At 29.6% G+C, this 24,753-nt stretch overlaps 3 protein-coding genes across 3 annotated transcripts; 1 reads left to right on the top strand and 2 right to left on the bottom strand.

The window, feature by feature from the left end:
• Window positions 1-2,558: 2,558 nt before the first annotated feature.
• Window positions 2,559-5,642, bottom strand: LOC132943884 (uncharacterized). The gene is made up of 2 exons (XM_061013027.1): window positions 5,284-5,642; window positions 2,559-3,258 (listed from the first exon to the last, which is right to left on the bottom strand). The coding sequence occupies exons 1-2, from the start codon at window positions 5,293-5,295 to the stop codon at window positions 2,827-2,829; spliced, it is 444 nt and encodes a 147-aa protein (XP_060869010.1). The 5' UTR covers window positions 5,296-5,642; the 3' UTR covers window positions 2,559-2,826.
• Window positions 5,643-12,971: 7,329 nt separating this feature from the next.
• On the top strand, window positions 12,972-15,114 carry LOC132942970 (uncharacterized). The gene is made up of 2 exons (XM_061011706.1): window positions 12,972-13,134; window positions 14,450-15,114. Exons 1-2 carry the CDS (start codon window positions 13,123-13,125, stop codon window positions 14,843-14,845), a joined length of 408 nt encoding a protein of 135 aa, XP_060867689.1. The 5' UTR covers window positions 12,972-13,122; the 3' UTR covers window positions 14,846-15,114.
• A 4,201-nt stretch (window positions 15,115-19,315) lies between these two features.
• On the bottom strand, window positions 19,316-21,448 carry LOC132943104 (uncharacterized). Its single transcript, XM_061011912.1, has 2 exons — window positions 21,292-21,448; window positions 19,316-19,976 (listed from the first exon to the last, which is right to left on the bottom strand). The coding sequence occupies exons 1-2, from the start codon at window positions 21,301-21,303 to the stop codon at window positions 19,581-19,583; spliced, it is 408 nt and encodes a 135-aa protein (XP_060867895.1). The 5' UTR covers window positions 21,304-21,448; the 3' UTR covers window positions 19,316-19,580.
• Between the last annotated feature and the right edge of the window lie 3,305 nt (window positions 21,449-24,753).

Genomic DNA, 24,753 nt, shown 5'->3' with positions numbered 1-24,753 from the left:
TCATGACTGTAGAGAGACAGTAACCTAACCTAACTCTGTCTTTGACGGTGGTGTTCGAAAATGCAAAAGTCGAAGATCCGTGGTGATAATTGATTCGGATCGGGCCAAAAAAGGTAAAAAAACATGATAATTAAATGGTTTTTCAACATAAATCTCAATAATGAATTTATTGTAACATTTAGTTTGTATGCATATTGCATATACACGTCAACAGAATTATCCCATACTACTAAAATATAACATATATGTAATATAATTTGTACTAAAAATTAGAGATGTTTGGCAATTACTCGATGGCCGGTTACTCAATATCATATTTAAGGAAAAAAAAAACTAATTTAACCCTTTGTAAATTAACCTATCTTCTTCCCAGAGGTCTAATCTACCCACAAACATTAATTTATATATATATCTAACTATATAAATACACAGACTATAACTATACCGACTAAACTCTGGAGCTACTTATCAGATCTTATTGTATATATTATATATAATATGTATATTGACAAAATATAATAATACAAATCAACAATCATGCCCGACTAATTAATAGCAGCCAATATATTATACACCGGTGGATTTTCCTAAAATTGTCTATCATATAAACCTTCTCCGTGGAATACTCTTTCGTTAAAAAAAAAATCAAGAATATCTGAATAGTTTCAGAGTTTAGCTTGTACAGAGATTTTCATTTCACATTTTTAATATTATAAGTTGTATTTAAAAAGTAAAGCAAATATTCTTTAAAAACCAATGGCAACCATTTATAATCAAAAATGTCCATCTCAAAATCCCAAAATTCCCGTTTGAGCAGCAACCGGGGTTGGTCCTCCCCGCTTTTTAAATTAGCCCATCTTTTAAGTTGGACCAAAATACACACATTGTAAAAATTTCATCAAGATAGTTTCGGAGTTTATTCCGGACGGACACGTGACACAAGATTTTTATATATATAAGATTTAAAAAAAAAATTTATTTGATTTACTAGAATTTAATTCTATGAAATTATTATCAAACCAATTTTTAAAAATTTTTAGTGTATAATATTAATAGTCATAAAATCAGCGATCGCTTTATTACTGACCAAAATAACTGTATCATCAGCAAAACTAATTATTTTAGCACATAAATTTAATTTTAATAGACAACTAGAATAAATAACAAAATTAAACTGTTCTAAAACTGTCCGTTGCGGGACTCCGCAATTTACAGGTAACAAGGACTATAAATCACATAACCCAGTCTAACTGCTTGATACCTTACTTTACTGTTAAGTAATTTATGGTTGACCAAATCAAATGTCTTTTTGACATCAAAAAATATACCAATTACTTTTTCATCATTATCAATTTTATTTCTGACGTATATGTGTCTACACTAATAACTTACTAAAGCATCATTGGTCGATTTGCCTGGTAAAAAACCAAACCGATTTTCAGAGAAAAAATCTATTATATCTAAGAAAGAAAAGAATACGAAAAATAATTTGATACATTTTTCAAAAACATTACTTATTGAAAGAGAATGAAATAGGTCTGTAATTACCTATACATTTTTTATCACAACTTTTAAAAATCGGATTAATTATGCATATTTTGAATAAAGTAGGAAAAATTTCAATTTCAAAACATTTATTAAAATATGATTTGTTATCCCCGGACGATTGATGAACAGTCAGTTACAACTTACTATCGTACTAAAATGGTCAGAAATACTTGTACTAAAAATGTAACTTGTTATACAGTCTGACAAAACATTTTTAACAAAATTATGATTCTTATTTCTTATTACTGTTTGAATCATTTACACTTCTAGTAACACCATTTATACACGAGAAGAACTGATAATTATCCATAATATTCAGATAATGTATACCATACTAAATGATCTGCTTAGATAATATACTATGGATTGAGCCATGAGTCATGAATAAATAAACAGACATGTCAGAAAAATCGTTCTGCGCATAAAGTGTGCCCCACATGAATAAACGAATTAGGTAATCATGAGTTCTTTATCGACACCCCATTGTATTTGGGATGTAAATTATCAGTTATAAGTCTGGGGCACATCTCACACATAGTCAAATAAATATATAAAATTAGTTGTTATTCATAAATATAATGATATAGAAAAAATACAGGAGCTTACTGACATGCCTGTTTATTAAGTCATGGCTCCGTCCGTATTGTAATATTATGATCTAAGTAATATGAATTTTACTAAATATTAATAATAATTTAAGCTTTTACATCATCGAACAAACCTTGCAATATTTTCATCGAAAAAACTGAGAATTTAGTGGCTCAGTTTACCCATATTGAAAATTTACCCCCTCTTGAAATTTTTTTTTATTGATAACATTCTTAACATAGTTTTTTGAAAATTGTATGATGATTTAATCTATTAATATTCATAATGTATAACAATAAACAATACCTGTTTCAACCAACCATTCCAATCTCTCCCCCCCCCTCCCAGCTACAAAAACATCTAAAACAGCTAATGGCCATAGTTGCGGGCTTAAAGTTCAATTAAAAAAGAAAAAAAAACAATACCTGTATATAACAACAATATATTACACCAAAGAAATAAATGTATAGACATTATTATATTGAGTTATAACATTACAGTTCAAAATCTTATAGAACAATGTATAGGTACAGTATTGTAAACAAATTTACAATTTAGTTATAAATAATAATGAAATAACTAATAATACTAGGCGACAACTCTATTATAATATGACGTTTAAGTCGCAGGTACGTCCAAGAAAAAAGTGATATACGGGATTCGAATGGAATTTACGTTGTGATTGAAGTTTTAGTATCGTTCCGTAGCGTATCTTGGATGATATAAACCAGGTCCACCTTGGCTGTATGGTGGTAAACGCCAACCTTGGTAGTTTTGTTGTAAACCTCCACTGTATCCTGGATTATTGGCATAATATTGTTGTACTGGTATATGGTATCCACCAAGTTGGTTTCGGGTTCTACTTGGTTTTTGTTTGTGAACACGACCTTGGCATAAAACTTCACCTTGTTCTTGGCTGTCACCATTTTCTCGGCTGTCACCATTTTCTCGGCTGTCACCATTTTCTCGGCTGTCACCATGTTCTCGGCCGTTACAATTACAATCACCGCTATTATATCGAGGTTCTGGGTTGACGTGTTCGTATTCGTCGTCTAATTCATAATGACTGTATTGTGGTGCACCCAGTGAATAACCGACCAATGCAATAACCAATACAATTGTCTAGAAAAGACAATATATGCATTTAAACAACACATTTAGTACCTAGTTAATCAATAGTTAACAATTGCATATAGTTGTACATTACATAATAGCTGATATACTTATAAGTTATGAAATAAAATATAGTAAATTATATAAGTTTCAGAATAGGTGCTCTGGTACTTATTCATAGTGGGTATATTATTCAGCGATATCGGAGTATAGGATATTTTCTTATAATATATAACTTATAGTGGCACAGTGTGGCGTGGTCTGTACACTCAACTGCAAAACGCTCGAAGTGTACGTATCCACCAGTGTTGCTTTCTCCCGGGTGATTTTTAGCATCAAATCCTATCACACATCAAAAGCGTGTTCGAACCACAACCATTCCTAGCCCCAAAAAGTTAAAGTACTTTAAAAAGTAAAAAAAACCTGCATATTACATTGGTAATAGAATATTCTTTACGAATATAAAATCATGAATGATAGTATTTTTATAGTTTCTAGGAGTTATGATTTTAAATTTATTTTGGTATCTTATAATAAATTATTGTTTATGTTTCAAAATTAATTTTATAAATTATAATAAAGTTGTTAAAAAAAAATCCATTAAATGGCTAATATAGGTAAATAAGGTAAATTAAATATTAAATTATCAAAAGTAAATCATTTTAATATTAAACTAATATTATATTTATTAAAAAAAATATATTTTGTCACGCCTGCACCGAAAGTTTGGTTTTCGACCACGGTTGAAGCGTTCAAAAGCGTCCTTTTTCCGTCCAGCGGGCGGTAAAGGGAAATCCCCAAAGTGCCGGGCGGAAAAGAGGAAATCCCCAAAAGTGCCGGGCGGAAAAGTAGAAATCCCCAAAAGTGCCGGCCGCCGGGCGCGTATCCCCTGCACAACCAAAAACTAAAATGTATACCTACCACGGTTCTTACAAAACATAAACTTTTGGTTACATCTTATATAGTATAACCTCCTTGCACGACGCATAAACATTTAAACATATTTAATTTGCACTGTTCCTAGATAAGTGCGTCGAACGATGCGTAAGTTTATTTCTCGCAATTTGTATAATAATCTTATCAGTTACAATAATAAAATATAAAAAGTGAAAATTGTAATTTTGAAATAAAATAAAATGTCTTCCATAAAATTGTTTTTGTAGAATAGTCTATAATTGTTGCATATATCCCTGCATAACCTTTTCCATGAACGCAGGGGCGTGACAAAAAAATAGTATGTGTGGCTCACGCGGGAAGGCCATTTCCCGCCCTTGCCACACAATATACTATTCTTAGGTATCACACAGAACTTTAAATACTATTTCATTTTGAAACATTATAAATTATTATTATTAAAGTGACTATAATCTTTTCGGCTTTGTATTACAAAGTAAAAATCTTTAACATTATGAAATAAATATAATATTATAAGGTTTAAATAAAACGTCAACAACGTGCATGGTATACAATTATTGTTTTAAATAATTATATTTCACAGCCAAAATTGCAGTTTGTCGTTCATAAGGATAGCAAACATTATAGATACAAAACGGAAATGATCAAGGGAACCGTTTTTGACTTCCGCAATACCATGGTTGTTCGATAAGTGGGTGAAAAATGAAAAATGATTCAAAATATATAAATAAAAAAAAATTTAATAATCTATTCGTTGATATGTTAGGTAACCTACATTAAACATTATGACTTAAGTAGGTACAAGATACTACAGAGAAATTTAACTTTTTTAAAGGCATTCGTAGATTTTTAAATATTTGATGCTTTACAAAATTTATTTAAATAAAAAATATTCAAGTATACAATAAATATTATTAAAAGGTAGGGATTCGTATGATGTTAATTACTATATTTTAAGAACACGAGCTGAAAAGGTAATCGTGGCGTGACAATAATATTTTGAATATACCTACTCGGATATTTTTACCTAAAATCGTATACGGTCTTGGTACTAACACGGTTTTAAGTACAAGTTACATATAACGATATAATTTAATAAGTATATATTATAATATTTACCAGAAAATTCATGTTGACGAGTGATTGTGTAGTGTTTTTTCACAAGACGAGTTCAGAAAACGTTGGAACTTGGAAGACTATTGTCAATCTTCGGGTTGCGACTATGATCGTTCGTCGGACGTGCGCTGTATTATAAAGGAAGTCTGCGGACGGGCTTTTCCACCCGCGAGTATATTATGCATATATATACTGTTATAAAATATATTGTGTATCAAGATTTAATGACCTACCGAGGTTAATGTAGTACGGTATATGCCTACGGGTTTCCACTATAATGTACACGTCATTATCATAATAAATATTTAGATAATACATTAATATATCGACTGAATTGTGCGTGTGCATACAGTGGCGTTCGAACATTTTTCGGTTTTCCCGTCAGACTAATAGCGAGTGGTGTCTCCCTCACTTCACGGCTGTCTCTCTAACTCTCTAATTTATCACTCCCTCTTCTTCACAAAAATACACTGACACTCTATGCAAAGGTTGATAATCCCTGGTGATAATTGATTCGGATCGAGGCAAAAAAGGTAAAAAAAACATGATAACTAAATGGTTTTTCAACATAAATCTCAATAATGAATTTATTGTAATATTAAGTTTGTATGCATATTGCATATACACGTCAACAGAATTACCCCATACTACTAAAATATAACAAATACAGTAGATTCCGCTTAATGTGGACACGTTGGGACCAGCCCTGTTTTCAATTAGTTGTTTTAAATTAGGTAAAAAAAAAAAAAATTATAATAATTAAAGTTATTATTTGCATCGAGGTTTTAAGATTTTCCCGACTACTGGCAGTTTTTTTATCATTCCCGGTCATATTGAAACATAATAAAACCGTAATCCTCTCCATTGCTTCGTCTTTGAGCAGTTTCACCACCATTGATTTCGGGACTCATAATTTTTCAGCGATTTTACGTTGTGAAGTGCCTGGAGGTAGCTATTTCACTTTGTCCAAAATCACGATTTTCCCCTTGAGGGAGAGATGTTTTTAAGACATATTGCCACGTTGAAATTCACGTTACGCAATATATAATAATATAATGGACGCAATATACGCTACTGCGGGTTTGCATTATTTGCATCGACGGGCCAAGTTATCGCTGTAATTGAATGAATGAATAAAAAATATAATAATCATTAATACTCGTTATTTAATAACATTATTAATGATTAGGTACCGAGTAATAAGTATACATCACACGTGTATATTAAAAATTAATTATTGATTATTAATCAATTGCATTTAATATTTCAGATTATTATTATTTTTTTTATAAAATTAATTTTTACAAAATTTAATATATGTTTGATATTATGTGGTTTGGGAATAAAATTAATTTAACGTGACAATAAAATAGATTAACTTATAAGTAATATTATTTATTGAATAACATGAAAAAAAAAGTAACTCGTTATTTAACTTAGTTAAAACGTAAAAGTAACTTAACTTTTTAACTCGTTAATGCCTAGCCTTGCTTATTGGCATTATTTGCTCATGTACACTTTTTGCTTAATGTTTGATTTTTATGGTTGATGATGAAATAAGTAAGAATAAAATAGATATAATATCTAGTTGTTATTAATATACTGAATACAGGCGTACCTAGTGTTTGTTGTTATTTATCATTAATATTAATAGATACGATCATCATATAATGTATTTAAATTATATTAAAAGTAATATCAATAGAAAAAAATATTCAAGGGAGAGAATAGTGGCGTCCATGTTATTGTATGCACGTAATAAATTATATAATATGAGTAAAATAAGCCATTAAATTCTCAGTTTTTTTCACTGAAAAGATTGCGAAGGCCGTTCAACCTGAGAGCTTAAATTGTGATTAATATTTAGTAGAATTCATTATTAATATTTTCCGATAGTATATTACCTAGGTCATATACTACGGATGGAGCCATGACTAAATAAACAGGCATGTCAGCGAACTCTTGTATTTTTCCTGTATTATTGTATATATGAATAACAACTAGTTTTATATATCCATGTGTCTATGTGTGTCCATGACTTGGAATAAACGATATTTTACATCCCAAATACGTTGGGGCGTTGTTAAAGAACTCATGATTGACTCGTTTATTCATAGGGGGCACACTTTATGCGATGAACTATAATTTTGCTGACATGTCTGTTTATTTAGTCATGGCTCCATCCATAGAATATGATCTAAGTAGTATACCATTGGAAAATATTATTAATACATTGTATTAAATATTAATCATAATTTGACTCACACATGTGAGCGACGAGCACTGTATTGGATGTTTGATGTGCTTATGCGTAAGACTAACCGTCGTATATGTTTAGCCATTGGTCGTTTCAAATTGAAAAAAATGCACATTTCTTTTCGTTTATGCGCAGTTTATTTATCCAATACAGAAACTTGTTGCTAATAATATGTACTTAAAATTATCGGGGCATGGATCCATAAAAAGTGTATTATTATGATCTAAGGTATATTATAATATTATGTAGGTATACCTATACTAATACCAAAGGCCGGCAAGTTAGTGAAAATAATTAACTGTGGCAAGTTAAGTTAATTAAATTAAATTTTCTTCAGTTAAAAGTTAAAAGTTAAACATTTTTTTTCAAGTTACAATATTTTTATGTCATAAACCACCCTAGTATTTCGATTTACACAAACATTTTCCAAGACTATATTTTAACAAATTTAATTATTATATTATATAATTAGAAAATAAATGACCGAAATCTAAAAAGAGTCAACGAATCAGTATTGTCTATAGCTGGTTCCGCATGATTTGAAACGAAAATTAAATTAACCGCACGACAATGATGAATAACTATACAAAGTTAATTTACAAAAATAAAAATTTTAACTGAATTAGTTAATAAATTAAAAACAAAAATAAATAACTTTTTAACCAGTTATTGCCCACCTTTGACTGATATATTAGGTATAGTGATGCGATAAAGCTGATTTTTTACTTAAATTTTTGATTTAAATTACAAAGACCACAACCGTATATATACAATATTATATGCACCTATAATCTATATTATACTACTTGTATAATATGCTTTTCTGTCTCTACCTGAATCAATTAAATTAAAAAACGGATTAGCATAGTGCGTGAATGTGTTTATGAAATAGAGGGAGAGTGATAGAGAGCGAAGAGTGGGAGGGAGACAGCACTCCCTGTCAGTCTGGCATAAAAACCGAAAGATACGCGTACGCCGCCGTAATGTTAGTTGAATAATTGTAATGTTAAGTTCAACGCAAAAAAAGCCCAAACGTTATTTGCAATTTTTTTTATGTTACATAGGTATACGTTTGTTGTTTATTTTTAATCATTAATTATGATTAATGGTTTATTATATTTAATGGTGTTAGATTATTTTTGTTGTTCGTTTATTGATTTCGTTTATTTGTTTTTCATTATTTTCCGTTATACCGTTATAAATAACGTTTTGAAGCCCTGCAGCAAAGTATACAAACATTGGCATTTTTAAACAAAGTTAGGTAAGACGTGACAAAGAATAACCACAACACGTTCAACCGAAAACACAACTATCTATATAGCACGGGTACATAAGTCGGCTGTAATAATCAGAGTTGGTGTATTTTTTTCATTTTTGAAAAAAAAAAACAAAAAAAACTGTATTTTTTGTTTCAAGCTGTTTCAAACTAAATTGTTACAAAATAAATTGTTTGAGTTTTAAACAATTTAAAGCAGTAAAAACACTATACTTAAAATAACTTTAAATAATATGTAATTTACTTATACGCCAATATGCCGTGTATTAGTATATGTTTCACTGTTTATTTATTATTTATCTTAAATCTTAAAAGTATTTGAAATGCATTTGAAATATTTTCTGAATAGATGTTTTACGTGGGCATTATATTATATTATATTATGATTATATAAACTATTAAATAAAACATTTTAAATTTGGTAATTTATTCAATAAAATTAAAAAAAAATTTAAAATAAAAGTTGGTAATAGGTAGATATAATTATTTATTATTAACAATAAATAAAAAAACACAATATTCACTTGGATTTTTCACTGTTTAAAACATATGTGTTTTGTTCGTTTTAAACAATGAACAAAATGTTTAAAACAAATGTTTTAAATTCATATTTTAAACATGTTTATAACAAATTGTTTAAAATATTGTGTACTTGATAAAATTATTAATGTAAATTTGACCAAATATTTAGCAATCATTTTTGATCAGCATCTCAGATGAGATTTACAGACTGAATACGTAACTAATACAGTTAGAAAATATTTATATCGATTTAAGATACTAAGAGAAATTCTTAATATTAATTATTTACTATTAGTATTATACATAATACATCTTTAGTACAATCTATATTAGATATGTTATATTTTAGTAATTCTGTTGACGTGTATATGCAAAAACTTAATGTTACAATAAATTCATTATTTAGATTTATATTGGAAAAACCATATAGTTATCATGTTGTGGTGTCTTATGAAAAAATATTTGATGTGCACAATATGTTAGTCTTTTAAGACGATTAAATCTTGATGTATCTACTTTTTATAATAAACATTTTTTAACTGCCTATTTAATTTAGATTTAAATATTTTATGAATTAAGTTTTATTTTATATGTTACACTGGACTTAATCCATGAGAATTAAAAACCCAAAACCGTATACGATATGATATGTATACATCTGCAGGTATCTAGGATGTTTTAAAAATCAACGACGAGGTTTTAAAAGAATATAAAGTATTATAGATATTATAGTTACAAAACAAAATTAAATTAGCCATGTACCTATTATAGTCTTTATTGGTATATTATATAACGGAATAACATAATAATTATGCTATTATTATTACCACTGTGTTCTTCACAGTTGCATGTAAGTCTTGCGATAATAATATATGCATGTAATAAATTATGGGTAAATTCTCAGTTTTTTTCGCCAAAAATATTGCGAAGGTCGTCGAAAGGACAGACGAAGAAGTGATAGGTTAAATTATTAATTAGTATTAATATTTCCCAATAGTATATTAATTTATATGTATCTAGTACCTACTATTATAATGATTGAGATAAAGTTGTTATTTTGTTTCTATTTTTGATCTCAATCGTAAAGTCCACCACCACATATTTTACAATATATACTATATTATTATGTACCTTGTTCCTATATATTATATTAACTGTATAATAATATGCTTTTTCGTCTCGACCAGAATCAATTATCACAGTGGATCTTCGACCTTTGCATAGAGTGTCAGATTGTGTTTGTGTAGTAGAAGGAGCGAAAAAGAGAGAGTTAGAGAGAGAGAGCCTTGAGTGAGGCAGACAGCACTCGCTAAAATTCGAAAAATACGCGAACGTCGCTGTATGCCACGTGCACAAGTCAGTCGATAAATTAATGTATTATCTTAATATTTATTATGATAATAACTATTAGTAAGAAAACAACGTGTAAATAACAACGATAACGATATTATCATCGTCGTCTATGCACAACATAACAACTGCAGCTGACCAGCGTTGGTGATTACTGCTAGAACCACCACCGCCACCACGCCGCCAACCACCGACTCTTCGACATTATTACTATCACGGCCACGATTTATAGGATACGTACAATACGTGAACATTATTGGGGAAAAGGTTCGGATGCGCTGTAGGCGTAATAACAGTACATGTACATATTATGTACATGCATAATATACTCGCGGGTTAAAAGCCCGTCCGCAGACTTTGTTTATAAATTATAAACAAATTTATATAAATACTTAAATTACCTATACGACCAGTGTTGGGAATTATCTAGATAAAATTATTTCTTTAATTATCTTATCTGGATAAAAATAATTAAATCATCTAATTATCTCATCTAGATAAATGTAATGGTTATCTGTGGTAATTTATCTAGATAAATAATATAATAATAAGAACATTTCTAAATACTGAAATAGCCAATAATTTACGAGAACCGAGTAGTGATTCCAAATTCCAATATTATTATAGTTAAAAAAAGAAATGTTTACTGAAATATTGTCAGTTTTATTTTTTTTTTTTTTTTTATTGGGTGACCCGCTGCAACAAAGGCCATTGGGTGTGGGGTAGGGCACTGTAGGTTTTTAAATTGGGTAGTAGGTTGGTACACGTGTGTGTTGTGTTTTGGCAGAATTTCTAATGGGGCACCCGTAGGTTTCTGCCGTGCCCCGGGTGGGGGGATGGCGGCACTTGTTCTCCGGACACCGTGACTTGCCCGAAGCAAAATGCCGCCCACGGCCAAGGTATTGAACTCGGGTCGGCTTAGTCCGCTCGGTAACTCCGTCCCCCAGTTTTATTTTGTTAATTTATTTTTATTCAAGTTGTATATTAAAAAATTAAATTGTATATTATTTTAGTTGAAAAATGACATTAAGGATTTATTAATTATTATCTTTAAATATTATCTAATTAGTAATTACTAATAAATTACATTAATTATAATATAATTTAAAAAAAATTATCTATTTTTTTATCTAGATAAATGTATGTGTATTAGATTCTGAGCAAAGCGGTGAATGTATTAATCTTACAATGATGTGTGTTTTTTTTTGTGTCTGTCATCACCTTTTAGGACAGTATAAGTGCATGGATTTTCTTCAACAGTAACTTCTCGGATAGGAAAGTGGATCTAGTTGATACTTTGGATATTTTGACTTATTTTGAGCTGTTTACGGACATTTTCAGTTTCCATTTTTTTTATTTTTTTTTATAAATATCAATAAAATTTTATTTGTTGGTTCAAAAAGCTTGAAAATTTAATAGAAGGCTCCTATAGGTTATTGTTTCAAAGGCAGATATAAAATTAAAAATCCTTAGTCAGAGTTCTTATTTATAAGCATTTAAAGTTCAAATATTGATAAAATACGGAAAAATCACGAAAATTAGCAAATTATTTTGAGTTGAGAATTCATAAAATTTTTTCTTTTTAAATCTAGGATTTGGAAATATAATACAAGATTGTCCATAAGTTTGTCTACCTTTATCAAAAAAAAAAATATCTACAAGAAAATAAAATTAAATTTTTATGAGCGTTTGAAATTCATATTTTTACAACATTTGATATTCATTCGATTTATAGTGTAACGATTTTCTTCTTTTGTTGTAATTAAAAAACGTATGATTGTAGATACTTGAAAATTTCACTGAATGTTTATATTAGCATTTTCTATACAGGATAAAATGCTGAAAATAATTTGACACTTTTTGAGCGGTTTACGGACATTGTCTGTTATCAATTTTTTTAGTTTTTTTTTTCTATAAATATCATTAAAATTTTTTTTTTTGGGTAGAAAAACGTGAACATTTAATGCAAGGCTCTTGATATATTGTTACAATAGCAGTTAAAAAATATTGAACCTTTTTTGGCCCGATCCGAATCAATTACCACCACGGATCTTCGACTTTTGCAAAACCGAAAAATTTTCGAACGCCACTGTATGCACACGCACAAGTCAGTCCATATATTAATGTATTATCTAAATATTTATTATGATAATGACGTGAAGTACGTGTACGGGGAAACCCGTAGGCGTATACCGTACTACATTAACCTCGATAGGTCATTAAATCTTGATACACAATATATTTGATAACAGTATATATATGCATAATATACTCGCGGGTGGAAAAGCCCGTCCGCAGACTTCCTTTATAATACAGCGCACGTCCGACGAACGATCATAGTCGCAACCCGACGATTGTCAATAGTCTTCCAAGTTTCCAAACTCCAACGTTTGCTGAACTCGTCTTGTGAAAAAACACTACACAATCACTCGCCAACATGAATTTTCTGGTAAATATTATAATATATACTTATTAAATTATATCGTTATATGCGACTTGTACTTAAAACAGTGTTAGTACCAAGACCGTATACGATTTTAGGTAAAAATATCCGAGTAGGTATATTCAAAATATTGTTGTCACGCCACGATTACCTTTTCAGCTCGTGTTCTTAAAATATAGTAATTAACATCATACGAATCCTACCTTTTAATAATAAATATTGTATACTTGAATATTTTTTATTTAAATAAATTTTGTAAAGCATCAAATATTTAAAAATCTACGAATGCCTTTAAAAAAAGTTTTCAATATTTCTCTGTAGTATCTTGTACCTACTTAAGTCATAATGTTCTAATGTAGGTTACCTAACATATCTAACATACCTAACATACCTAACATATCTAACATACCTAACATACCTAACATATCAATGAATAGATTTTTAAAACGTTGTTGGCGTTTTATTTAAACCTTATAATATTATATTTATTTCATAGTGTTAAAGATTTTTAATTTGTAATACAAATTATACTTAGAGGATTATAGTCACTTTAATAATAATAATTTATAATGTTTCAAAATGAAATAGTCTTTAAAGTTCTGTGTGATACCTAAGAGTATATATTTTTAAATATACAATACATAATATAATATTAGTTTAATAATAAAATAATTTACTTTTGATGATTTAATATTTAATTTACCTTATTTACCTATATAGGCCATTTAATGGATTTTTTTTTAACAACTTTATTGTAATTTATAAAATTAATTTTGAAACATAAACAATAATTTATTATAAAATACCAAAATAAATTTAAAATTATAACTCCTAGAAACTATAAAAATACTATCATTCATGATTTTATATTCGTAAAGAATATTCTATTACCAATGTAATATGCAGGTTTTTTTTACTTTTTAAAGTACTTTAACTTTTTGGGGCTAGGAATGGTTGTGGTTCGAACACGCTTTTGATGTGTGATAGGATTTGATGCTAAAAATCACCCGGGAGAAAGCAACACTGGTGGATACGTACACTCAGAGCGTTTTGCAGTTGAGTGTACAGACCACGCCACACTGTGCCACTATAAGTTATATATTATAAGAAAATATCCTATACTCCGATATCGCTGAATAATATACCCACTATGAATAAGTACCAGAACATCTATTCTGAAACTTATATAATTTACTACATTTTATTTCATAACTTATAAGTAATATCTGTTATATTATGTACAGCTATCTGCAACTGTGACCTATAATTGCTTAACTAGGTACTAAATGTGTTGTTTAAATCCATCTATTGTCTTTTCTAGTCAATTGTATTGGTTATTGCATTGGTTGGTTATTCGCTGGGTGCACCACAATACGGACATAATGAATTAGATAACGAATACGAACACATCAATGCAGAACACCATGATGATGGCACCAAAAGTAATTGTAAAAACCGAAAAAATGGTGACAGCCAAGAACAAGATGAAGGCACCAATGAAGGTAGAGGCCAAGGTCGTGGTAACAAACAAGTGCCAGGTAGATACCTACAACCGGAACTTGGTGGATACTATACACCAGTACAACAATATTATGCCAATAATCCAGGATACGTTGGGGGTTCAGATCAATACTACCAAGGTTGGCGTTTACCACCATACAGCCAAGGTGGACCTGGTTTATATCATCCTGCAGGATACGGTAGGGTTCACTACTAAAACTTCAATCACAACGTAAATTCCATACGAATCCCGTATATCACTTTTTTCTTGGACGTACCTGTGACTTAAACGTCATATTATAATAGAATTGTCGCCTAGTATTATAAGTTATTTTATTATTATTTATAACTAAATTGTAAATTTGTTTACAATACTGTATCTTTACATTGTTATATAAGATTTTGAACTGTAAAGATTATAACTCAATATAATATTGTCTATATATTTATGTCTCTGGTGTAATATATAGTTTTTATATACATGTATTGTTTGTTTTCTTCTTTCATTGAACTTTAAGCCCGCAACTATGGCCATTAGCTGTTTTTGATGTTTTTGTTGCTGGGGGGGGGAGGGGAGGGAGAGATTGGAACAGTTGGTTGAAATAGGTAGTTAAAGAGTGTTATCAATAAAAAAAATTTCAAGATTGGGTAAATTTTCAATATGGGTAAATTGAGCCACTAAATTCTCAGTTTTTTCGCTGAAAATATTGCAAGGTTTGTTCGATGATGTAAAAGCTTTAATTATTATTAATATTTAGTAGAATTCATATTACTTAGATCATAATATTATAATACGGATGATCTAAGATCATCTAAGTAATATTGTTACCGCCGCAACATAACGAAATATAAGCATTAAGCATAGATATAGGATATCGGCAACGGAGAACAGCTGGTCACAAACACACACACACACACACACATAATCACCGTTGTAATTATTGTTTTATTTTTGTATATATTATTCAAACGTGTCCAGTGAATTATTATGTAATAGTACCTATAATATTATTATACATAATTATTTTTACTATCACCGCGTTATCGCACGTCGCCGAGCTGGCTCCGCGAACGTTATTAACACGGCCGCCGTGATATTTCGTCTCGTATCATACGTCTTTCAGCGACATCGATTTTCGTCGTAACGGTGACCAGACACGAGTCTATTATACGTCTGTTCGTATATTATATTATTTTATTATTATTATTTTTTTTTTTTAAGGCTTCGCCGACTGAGGTCATTAGCCTGTGAGGTTGGTAGGGTTGGTGCAGTAGGGTTGGGACTGTTGGTACGGTCGGTTAGGAACACGTGTATGTGTGACAAGGTTTTCGCGCACAACGAATCTGGATGGTCACCCATCCGAGAACTAGCGGCAGCGGCCGTTGCTTACTCTTAATCACATCGCGTGATTGATTTCAGTCACTGCGCCGCGCCGAGTCACGATTATTTTTTTTTTTTATTATTGTGAGCCATAAGGGCAATCATCACATTATTATTTTTGTCATTTGCGTGTACCCATACTATAGCACAGGACCAGCTCCATAATCTGTGAGTTTTTTCATTTTTTTTATTATTATTTATTTATTATACACATTTAACTATTGAGCCAAAAGGGCTATAGATATTTTTTATTATTATTAATTTGTTGGCCAGAAGGGCTGCATATTATTTTATACGAGCTGCAGCTCAAATAGCTGCGTCAATATATTGTTATTATTATTTCGGTTGTCCATAAGGGCCAGTCATTTATTATTATTATTTTTATTATTATACATTGTTGGACCAGAAGGGTCTCACATTATTTTCATAGCGGCTCAAATAGATTTTTTATATTATCATTAGGTATATTGTTATTATTTCGGTTGGCCATAAGCTCCAGTCATTTATTATTATTATTATTATATATTTTTTATACATTTGTGTTACGGTGAGTTTTAATATATAATTTGTACCGCTATTATTTCAATTTGCGTATTATACAGCAACTTAGCTATCAGAAACCATGTTATCAATTTTTATTACCTATTTGTTTAATTGTATACACACCTACACACATACACATATTCATACATAAATATACATTATTACACAACACGCACTACATAGCCGACAGTAATTGCTAGGCGATCCCGTCCACTACTGCTCGAGCTATTACACCATTACACACCCAGCTTGTTCTCCATAATTCTAGGTCTTAGGTGTTAGTGGTGTAAAGATCCTAAGTTGGTGTCCGGGCGCGCGTATTATTACTGTACGCTCCCGGCCCGCACAAATATAGTATCGGAAAATTAATAAATTGTTTTAAATATTAATCATAATTTAACTCACTGTACATGAATTGAAAAAGATTGAAAAAGATAATGTAAAGTTGCAATATATTTCAATATTTGTGGTGATTTAATATTAATATATTATCTAATAATTTAGTATGGTGTACATTATCTGCATATTATGGATAATTATCAGTTCTTATCGTGTATAAATAGTGTTACTAGAAGTGTAAATGATTCAAACAGTAATAAGAAATAAGAATCATAATTTTGTTAAAAATGTTTTGTCAGACTCTATAACAAGTTACATTGTTAGTACAAGTATTTCTGACCATTTTAGTACGATAGTAAGTTGTAACTGACTGTTCATCAAATCAATCATCCGGGGATAACAAATCATATTTTAATAAATGTTTTGAAATTGAAATTTTTCCTACTTTATTCAAAAAATGCATAATTAATTCGATTATTAAAAGTGGTGATAAATGTCAAAAAAACATTTGATTTGGTCAACCATAAATTACTTAACAGTAAAGTAAGGTATCAAGCAGTTAGACTGGGTTATGTGATTTATAGTACTTGATTACCTGTAAATTGTGGAGTCCCGCAACGGACAGTTTTAGAACAGTTTACTTTTGTTATTTATTCTAGTTGTCTATTAAAATTAAATTTATGTGCTAAAATAATTAGTTTTGCTGATGATACAGTTATTTTGGTCAGTAATAAAACGATCGCTGATTTTATGACTATTAATTATACACTAACAATTGTTAAAAATTGGTTTGATAATAATTTCATAGAATTAAATTCTAGTAAATCAAATAATTTTTTTTTTAAATTCTTATATATATATAAATCTTGTGTCACGTGTCTGTCCGGAATAAACTCCGAAACTAAAAAAAAAAAAATTTATTTGATTTACTAGAATTTAATTCTATGAAATTATTATCAAACCGATTTTTAACAATTTTTAGTGTATAATTGATGGTCATAAAATCAGCGATTGTTTTATTACTGACCAAAACAACTGTATCATCAGCAAAACTAATTATTTTAGCAGATAAATTTAATTTTAATAGACAACTAGAATAAATAACAAAACTAAACTGTTCTAAAACTGTCCGTTGCGGGACTCCACAATTTACAGGTAATCAAGTACTATAAATCACATAACCCAGTCTAACTGCTTGATACCTTACTTTACTGTTAAGTAATTTATGGTTGACCAAATCAAATGTTTTTTCGACATCAAAAAATATACCAATTACTTTTTCATCATTATCAATTTTATTTCTGACGTATAATTTGATATATTTTCAAAAACATTACTGATTGAAAGAGATAAAGAAATAGGTCTGTAATTACCTATTACCTATACATTTATTATCACCACTTTTAAAAATCGGATTAATTATGCATTTTTTGAATAAAGTAGGAAAAATTTCAATTTCAAAACATTTATTAAAATATGATTTGTTATACCCGGATGATTGATAAACAGTCAGTTACAACTTACTATCGTACTAAAATGGTCAGAAATACTTGTACTAATAATGTAACTTGTTATAGAGTCTGACAAAACATTTTTTTTTTCACAAAATTATGATTATTATTTCTTATTACTGTTTGAATCATTTACACTTCTAGTAATGCCATTTATACACGAGAAGAACTGATAATTATCCATAATATTCAAATAATGTACACCATACTAAATGATCTTAAAAATATTTTACTAGGTGCGTCACTGCTTAGATAATATACTATGGATTGAGCCATGAGTCATGACTAAATAAACAGCCATGTCAGAAAAATCGTTCTGCGCATAAAGTGTGCCCCACATGAATAAACGAATTAATCATGAGTTCTTTATCAACACCCCATTGTATTTGGGATGTAAATTATCAGTTATAAGTCTGGGGTACACCTCACACATAGTCAAATAAATATATAAAATTGATTGTTATTCATAAATATAATGATATAGAAAAAATACAGGAGCTTACTGACATGCCTGTTTATTAAGTCATGGCTCCATCCGTATTGTAATATTATGATCTAAGTAATATTAATTTTAATAAATATTAATAGTAATTTCAGCTTTTACATCATCGAATAAACCTTGCAATATTTTCATCGAAAAAACTGAGAATTTAGTGGCTCAGTTTACCCATATTGAAAATTTACCCCCTCTTGAAATTTTTTTTTATTGATAACATTCTTAACATAGTTTTTTGAAAATTGTATGATGATTTAATCTATTAATATTCATAATGTATAACAACAAACAATACCTGTTTTAACCAACCGTTCCAATCTCTCCCCCCCCCCCCCCCAAGCAACAAAAACATCAAAAACAGCTAATGGCCATAGTTGCGGGCTTAAAGTTCAATTAAAAAAGAAAAAAAACAATACCTGTATATAACAACAATATATTACACCAAAGAAATAAATGTATAGACATTATTATATTGAGTTATAATCATTACAGTTCAAAATCTTATATAACAATGTAAAGATACAGTATTGTAAACAAATTTACAATTTAGTTATAAATAATAATAAAATAACTTATAATACTAGGCGACAATTCTATTATAATATGACGTTTAAGTCACAGGTACGTCCAAGAAAAAAGTGATATACGGGATTCGTATGGAATTTACGTTGTGATTGAAGTTTTAGTAGTGAACCCTACCGTATCCTGCAGGATGATATAAACCAGGTCCACCTTGGCTGTATGGTGGTAAACGCCAACCTTGGTAGTATTGATCTGAACCCCCAACGTATCCTGGATTATTGGCATAATATTGTTGTACTGGTGTATAGTATCCACCAAGTTCCGGTTGTAGGTATCTACCTGGCACTTGTTTGTTACCACGACCTTGGCCTCTACCTTCATTGGTGCCTTCATCTTGTTCTTGGCTGTCACCATTTTTTCGGTTTTTACAATTACTTTTGGTGCCATCATCATGGTGTTCTGCATTGATGTGTTCGTATTCGTTATCTAATTCATTATGTCCGTATTGTGGTGCACCCAGCGAATAACCAACCAATGCAATAACCAATACAATTGACTAGAAAAGACAATAGATGGATTTAAACAACACATTTAGTACCTAGTTAAGCAATTATAGGTCACAGTTGCAGATAGCTGTACATAATATAACAGATATTACTTATAAGTTATGAAATAAAATATAGTAAATTATATAAGTTTCAGAATAGATGTTCTGGTACTTATTCATAGTGGGTATATTATTCAGCGATATCGGAGTATAGGATATTTTCTTATAATATATAACTTATAGTGGCACAGTGTGGCGTGGTCTGTACACTCAACTGCAAAACGCTCTGAGTGTACGTATCCACCAGTGTTGCTTTCTCCCGGGTGATTTTTAGCATCAAATCCTATCACACATCAAAAGCGTGTTCGAACCACAACCATTCCTAGCCCCAAAAAGTTAAAGTACTTTAAAAAGTAAAAAAAACCTGCATATTACATTGGTAATAGAATATTCTTTACGAATATAAAATCATGAATGATAGTATTTTTATAGTTTCTAGGAGTTATAATTTTAAATTTATTTTGGTATTTTATAATAAATTATTGTTTATGTTTCAAAATTAATTTTATAAATTACAATAAAGTTGTTAAAAAAAAATCCATTAAATGGCCTATATAGGTAAATAAGGTAAATTAAATATTAAATCATCAAAAGTAAATTATTTTATTATTAAACTAATATTATATTATGTATTGTATATTTAAAAATATATACTCTTAGGTATCACACAGAACTTTAAAGACTATTTCATTTTGAAACATTATAAATTATTATTATTAAAGTGACTATAATCCTCTAAGTATAATTTGTATTACAAATTAAAAATCTTTAACACTATGAAATAAATATAATATTATAAGGTTTAAATAAAACGCCAACAACGTTTTAAAAATCTATTCATTGATATGTTAGGTATGTTAGGTATGTTAGATATGTTAGGTATGTTAGGTATGTTAGATATGTTAGGTAACCTACATTAGAACATTATGACTTAAGTAGGTACAAGATACTACAGAGAAATATTGAAAACTTTTTTTAAAGGCATTCGTAGATTTTTAAATATTTGATGCTTTACAAAATTTATTTAAATAAAAAATATTCAAGTATACAATATTTATTATTAAAAGGTAGGATTCGTATGATGTTAATTACTATATTTTAAGAACACGAGCTGAAAAGGTAATCGTGGCGTGACAACAATATTTTGAATATACCTACTCGGATATTTTTACCTAAAATCGTATACGGTCTTGGTACTAACACTGTTTTAAGTACAAGTCGCATATAACGATATAATTTAATAAGTATATATTATAATATTTACCAGAAAATTCATGTTGGCGAGTGATTGTGTAGTGTTTTTTCACAAGACGAGTTCAGCAAACGTTGGAACTTGGAAGACTATTGACAATCTTCGGGTTGCGACTATGATCGTTCGTCGGACGTGCGCTGTATTATAAAGGAAGTCTGCGGACGGGCTTTTCCACCCGCGAGTATAATATGCATATATATACTGTTATAAAAAATATTGTGTATCAAGATTTAATGACCTATCGAGGTTAATGTAGTACGGTATACGCCTACGGGTTTCCCCGTACACGTACTTCACGTCATTATCATAATAAATATTTAGATAATACATTAATATATGGACTGACTTGTGCGTGTGCATACAGTGGCGTTCGAAAATGCAAAAGTCGAAGATCCGTGGTGATAATTGATTCGGATCGGGCCAAAAAAGGTAAAAAAAACATGATTATAAATGGTTTTTCAACATAAATCTCAATAATGAATTTATTGTAACATTAAGTTTGTATGCATATTGCATATACACGTCAACAGAATTATCACATACTACTAAAATATAACATATATGTAATATAAATTGTACTAAAAATTAAATTACCGGGGTTGGTCCTCTCCCTTTTTAAATTAGCCCATCTTTTAAGTTGGACCAAAATACACACATTGTAAAAATTTCATCAAGATAGTTTCGGAGTTTATTCCGGACAGACACGTGACACAAGATTTATATATATATAAGATTTAAAAAAAAAATTTATTTGATTTACTGACCAAAACAACTGTATCATCAGCAAAACTAATTATTTTAGCAGATAAATTTAATTTTAATAGACAACTAGAATAAATAACAAAACTAAACTGTTCTAAAACTGTCCGTTGCGGGACTCCGAAATGTACAGGTATTCAAGTACTATAAATCACATAACCCAGTCTAACTGCTTGATACCTTACTTTAATGTTAAGTAATTTATGGTTGACCAAATCAAATGTCTTTTCAAAAAATATACCAATTACTTTTTCATCATTATCAATTTATTTCTGACGTATAATTTGATATATTTCAAAAACATTACTGATTGAAAGAGATAAAGAAGTAGGTCTGTAATTACCTATTACCTATACATTTATTACTACTTTTTCAAAAAATGCATAGTTAACCCGACTTTAAAAGTGGTGATACTAAATGTAAAACTGCACGTTTTTTTACTTTTTAAAGTACTTTTTAAAGGGGCTGGGAACGGTTGTGGTTCGAACACGTTTTTGGTGTGACAGGATTTGATGCTAAAAATCACCCCGGAGAAAGCAACACTGGTGGATTCGTACACTCAGAGCGTTTTGCAGTTGAGTGTACAGACCGCGCCACACTGTGCCACTATAAGTTTAGAAAATATCCAATACTCCGAAATCGCTGAATAATATACCCACTATGAATAAGTACCAGAACATCTATTCTGAAACTTATATAATTTACTATATTTTATTTCATAACTTATAAGTAATATCTGTTATATTATGTACAGCTATATGCAACTGTTAACTAAAATTGCTTAACTAGGTACTAAATATGTTGTTTAAATGCATTTAGTGTCTTTTCAAGTCAATTGTATTGGTTATTGCATTGGTGGGTTACTCACAGGGTACACCACAATACAGTCATTATGAATTAGACGACGAATACGAACACGTCAACCCAGAACCTTGATATAATAGCGGTGATTGTAATTGTAACGGCCAAGAACATGGTGACAGCCAAGAACAAGATGAAGGCACCAGAGAAGTTATATGCCAAGGTCGTGGTAACAAAAAAGGAAAGGGTAGATACCGGAAACAGGAACTTGGTGGATACCATACACCAGAACAAAAATATTATGCCAATAATCCAGGATACGGTTTTGTTCGCTACTAAAACTTCAATCACAACGTAAATTCCATTCGAATCCCGTATATCACTTTTTTCTTGGACGTACCTGCGACTTAAACGTCTTATTATAATAGAGTTGTCACCTAGTATTATTAGTTATTTCATTATACTAACCTAACCTTATGGATAATTATCAGTTCTTCTAGTGTATAAATGGCATTACTAAAAGTGTAAATGATTCAAACAGTAATAAGAAATAAGAATCATAATTTTGTGAAAAAAAAAATGTTTTGTCAGACTCTATAACAAGTTACATTATTAGTACAAGTATTTCTGACCATTTTAGTACGATAGTAAGTTGTAACTGACTGTTCATCAATCATCCGGGGATAACAAATGATACTTTAATAAATGTTTTGAAATTTAAACTTTTCCTACTTTATTCAAAAAATGCATAATTAATCCAATTTTTAAAAGTGGTGATAATAAATGTATAGGTAATAGGTAATTACAGACCTATTTTTTTATCTCTTTCAATCAGTAATGTTTTTGAAAAATACATCAAATTATACGTCAGAAATAAAATAGATAATGATGAAAAAGTAATTGGTATATTTTTTGATGTCGAAAAAACATTTGATTTGGTCAACCATTCAAACCCCGGTTGGTGCTCAAACGGAAATTTTGGGATTTTGAGATGGACATTTTTGATTATAAATGGTTGCCATTGGTTTTTAAAGAATATTTGCTTTACTTTTAAATACAACTTATAATATTAAAAATGTGAAATGAAAATCTCTGTACAAGCTAAACTCTGGAACTAATCAGATATTCTTGATTTTTTTTTCAACGAAAGAGTATTCCACGGAGAAGGTTTATATGAAAGACAATTTAAGGAAAATCCACCGGTGTATAATATATTGGCTGCTATTAATTAGTCGGGCATGTTTGTTGATTTGTATTATTATATTTTGTCAATATACATATTATATATAATATATACGATAAGATCTGATAAGTAGCTCCAGAGTTTAGTCGGTATAGTTATAGTCTGTGTATTTATATAGTTAGATATATATATAAATTAATGTTTGTGGGTAGATTAGACCTCTGGGAAGAAGATAGGTTAATTTACAAAGGGTTAAATTAGTTTTTTTTTTTCTTTAAATATGATATTGAGTAACCGGCCATCGAGTAATTGCCAAACATCTTTAATTTTTAGTACAATTTATATTACATATATGTTATATTTTAGTAGTATGTGATAATTCTGTTGACGTGTATATGCAATATGCATACAAACTTAATGTTACAATAAATTCATTATTGAGATTTATGTTGAAAAACCATTTATAATCATGTTTTTTTTACCTTTTTTGGCCCGATCCGAATCAATTATCACCACGGATCTTCGACTTTTGCATTTTCGAACGCCACTGTATGCACACGCACAAGTCAGTCCATATATTAATGTATTATCTAAATATTTATTATGATAATGACGTGAAGTACGTGTACGGGGAAACCCGTAGGCGTATACCGTACTACATTAACCTCGATAGGTCATTAAATCTTGATACACAATATTTTTTATAACAGTATATATATGCATATTATACT

The sequence above is a fragment of the Metopolophium dirhodum genome, chromosome 4 (genome assembly GCF_019925205.1).
Source record: "Metopolophium dirhodum isolate CAU chromosome 4, ASM1992520v1, whole genome shotgun sequence".
NCBI classification, from domain to species: Eukaryota; Metazoa; Arthropoda; class Insecta; order Hemiptera; family Aphididae; genus Metopolophium; species Metopolophium dirhodum.
Note: the sequence above shows the minus strand (reverse complement) of the source record. Positions and strands in the feature narration are given on the sequence as shown.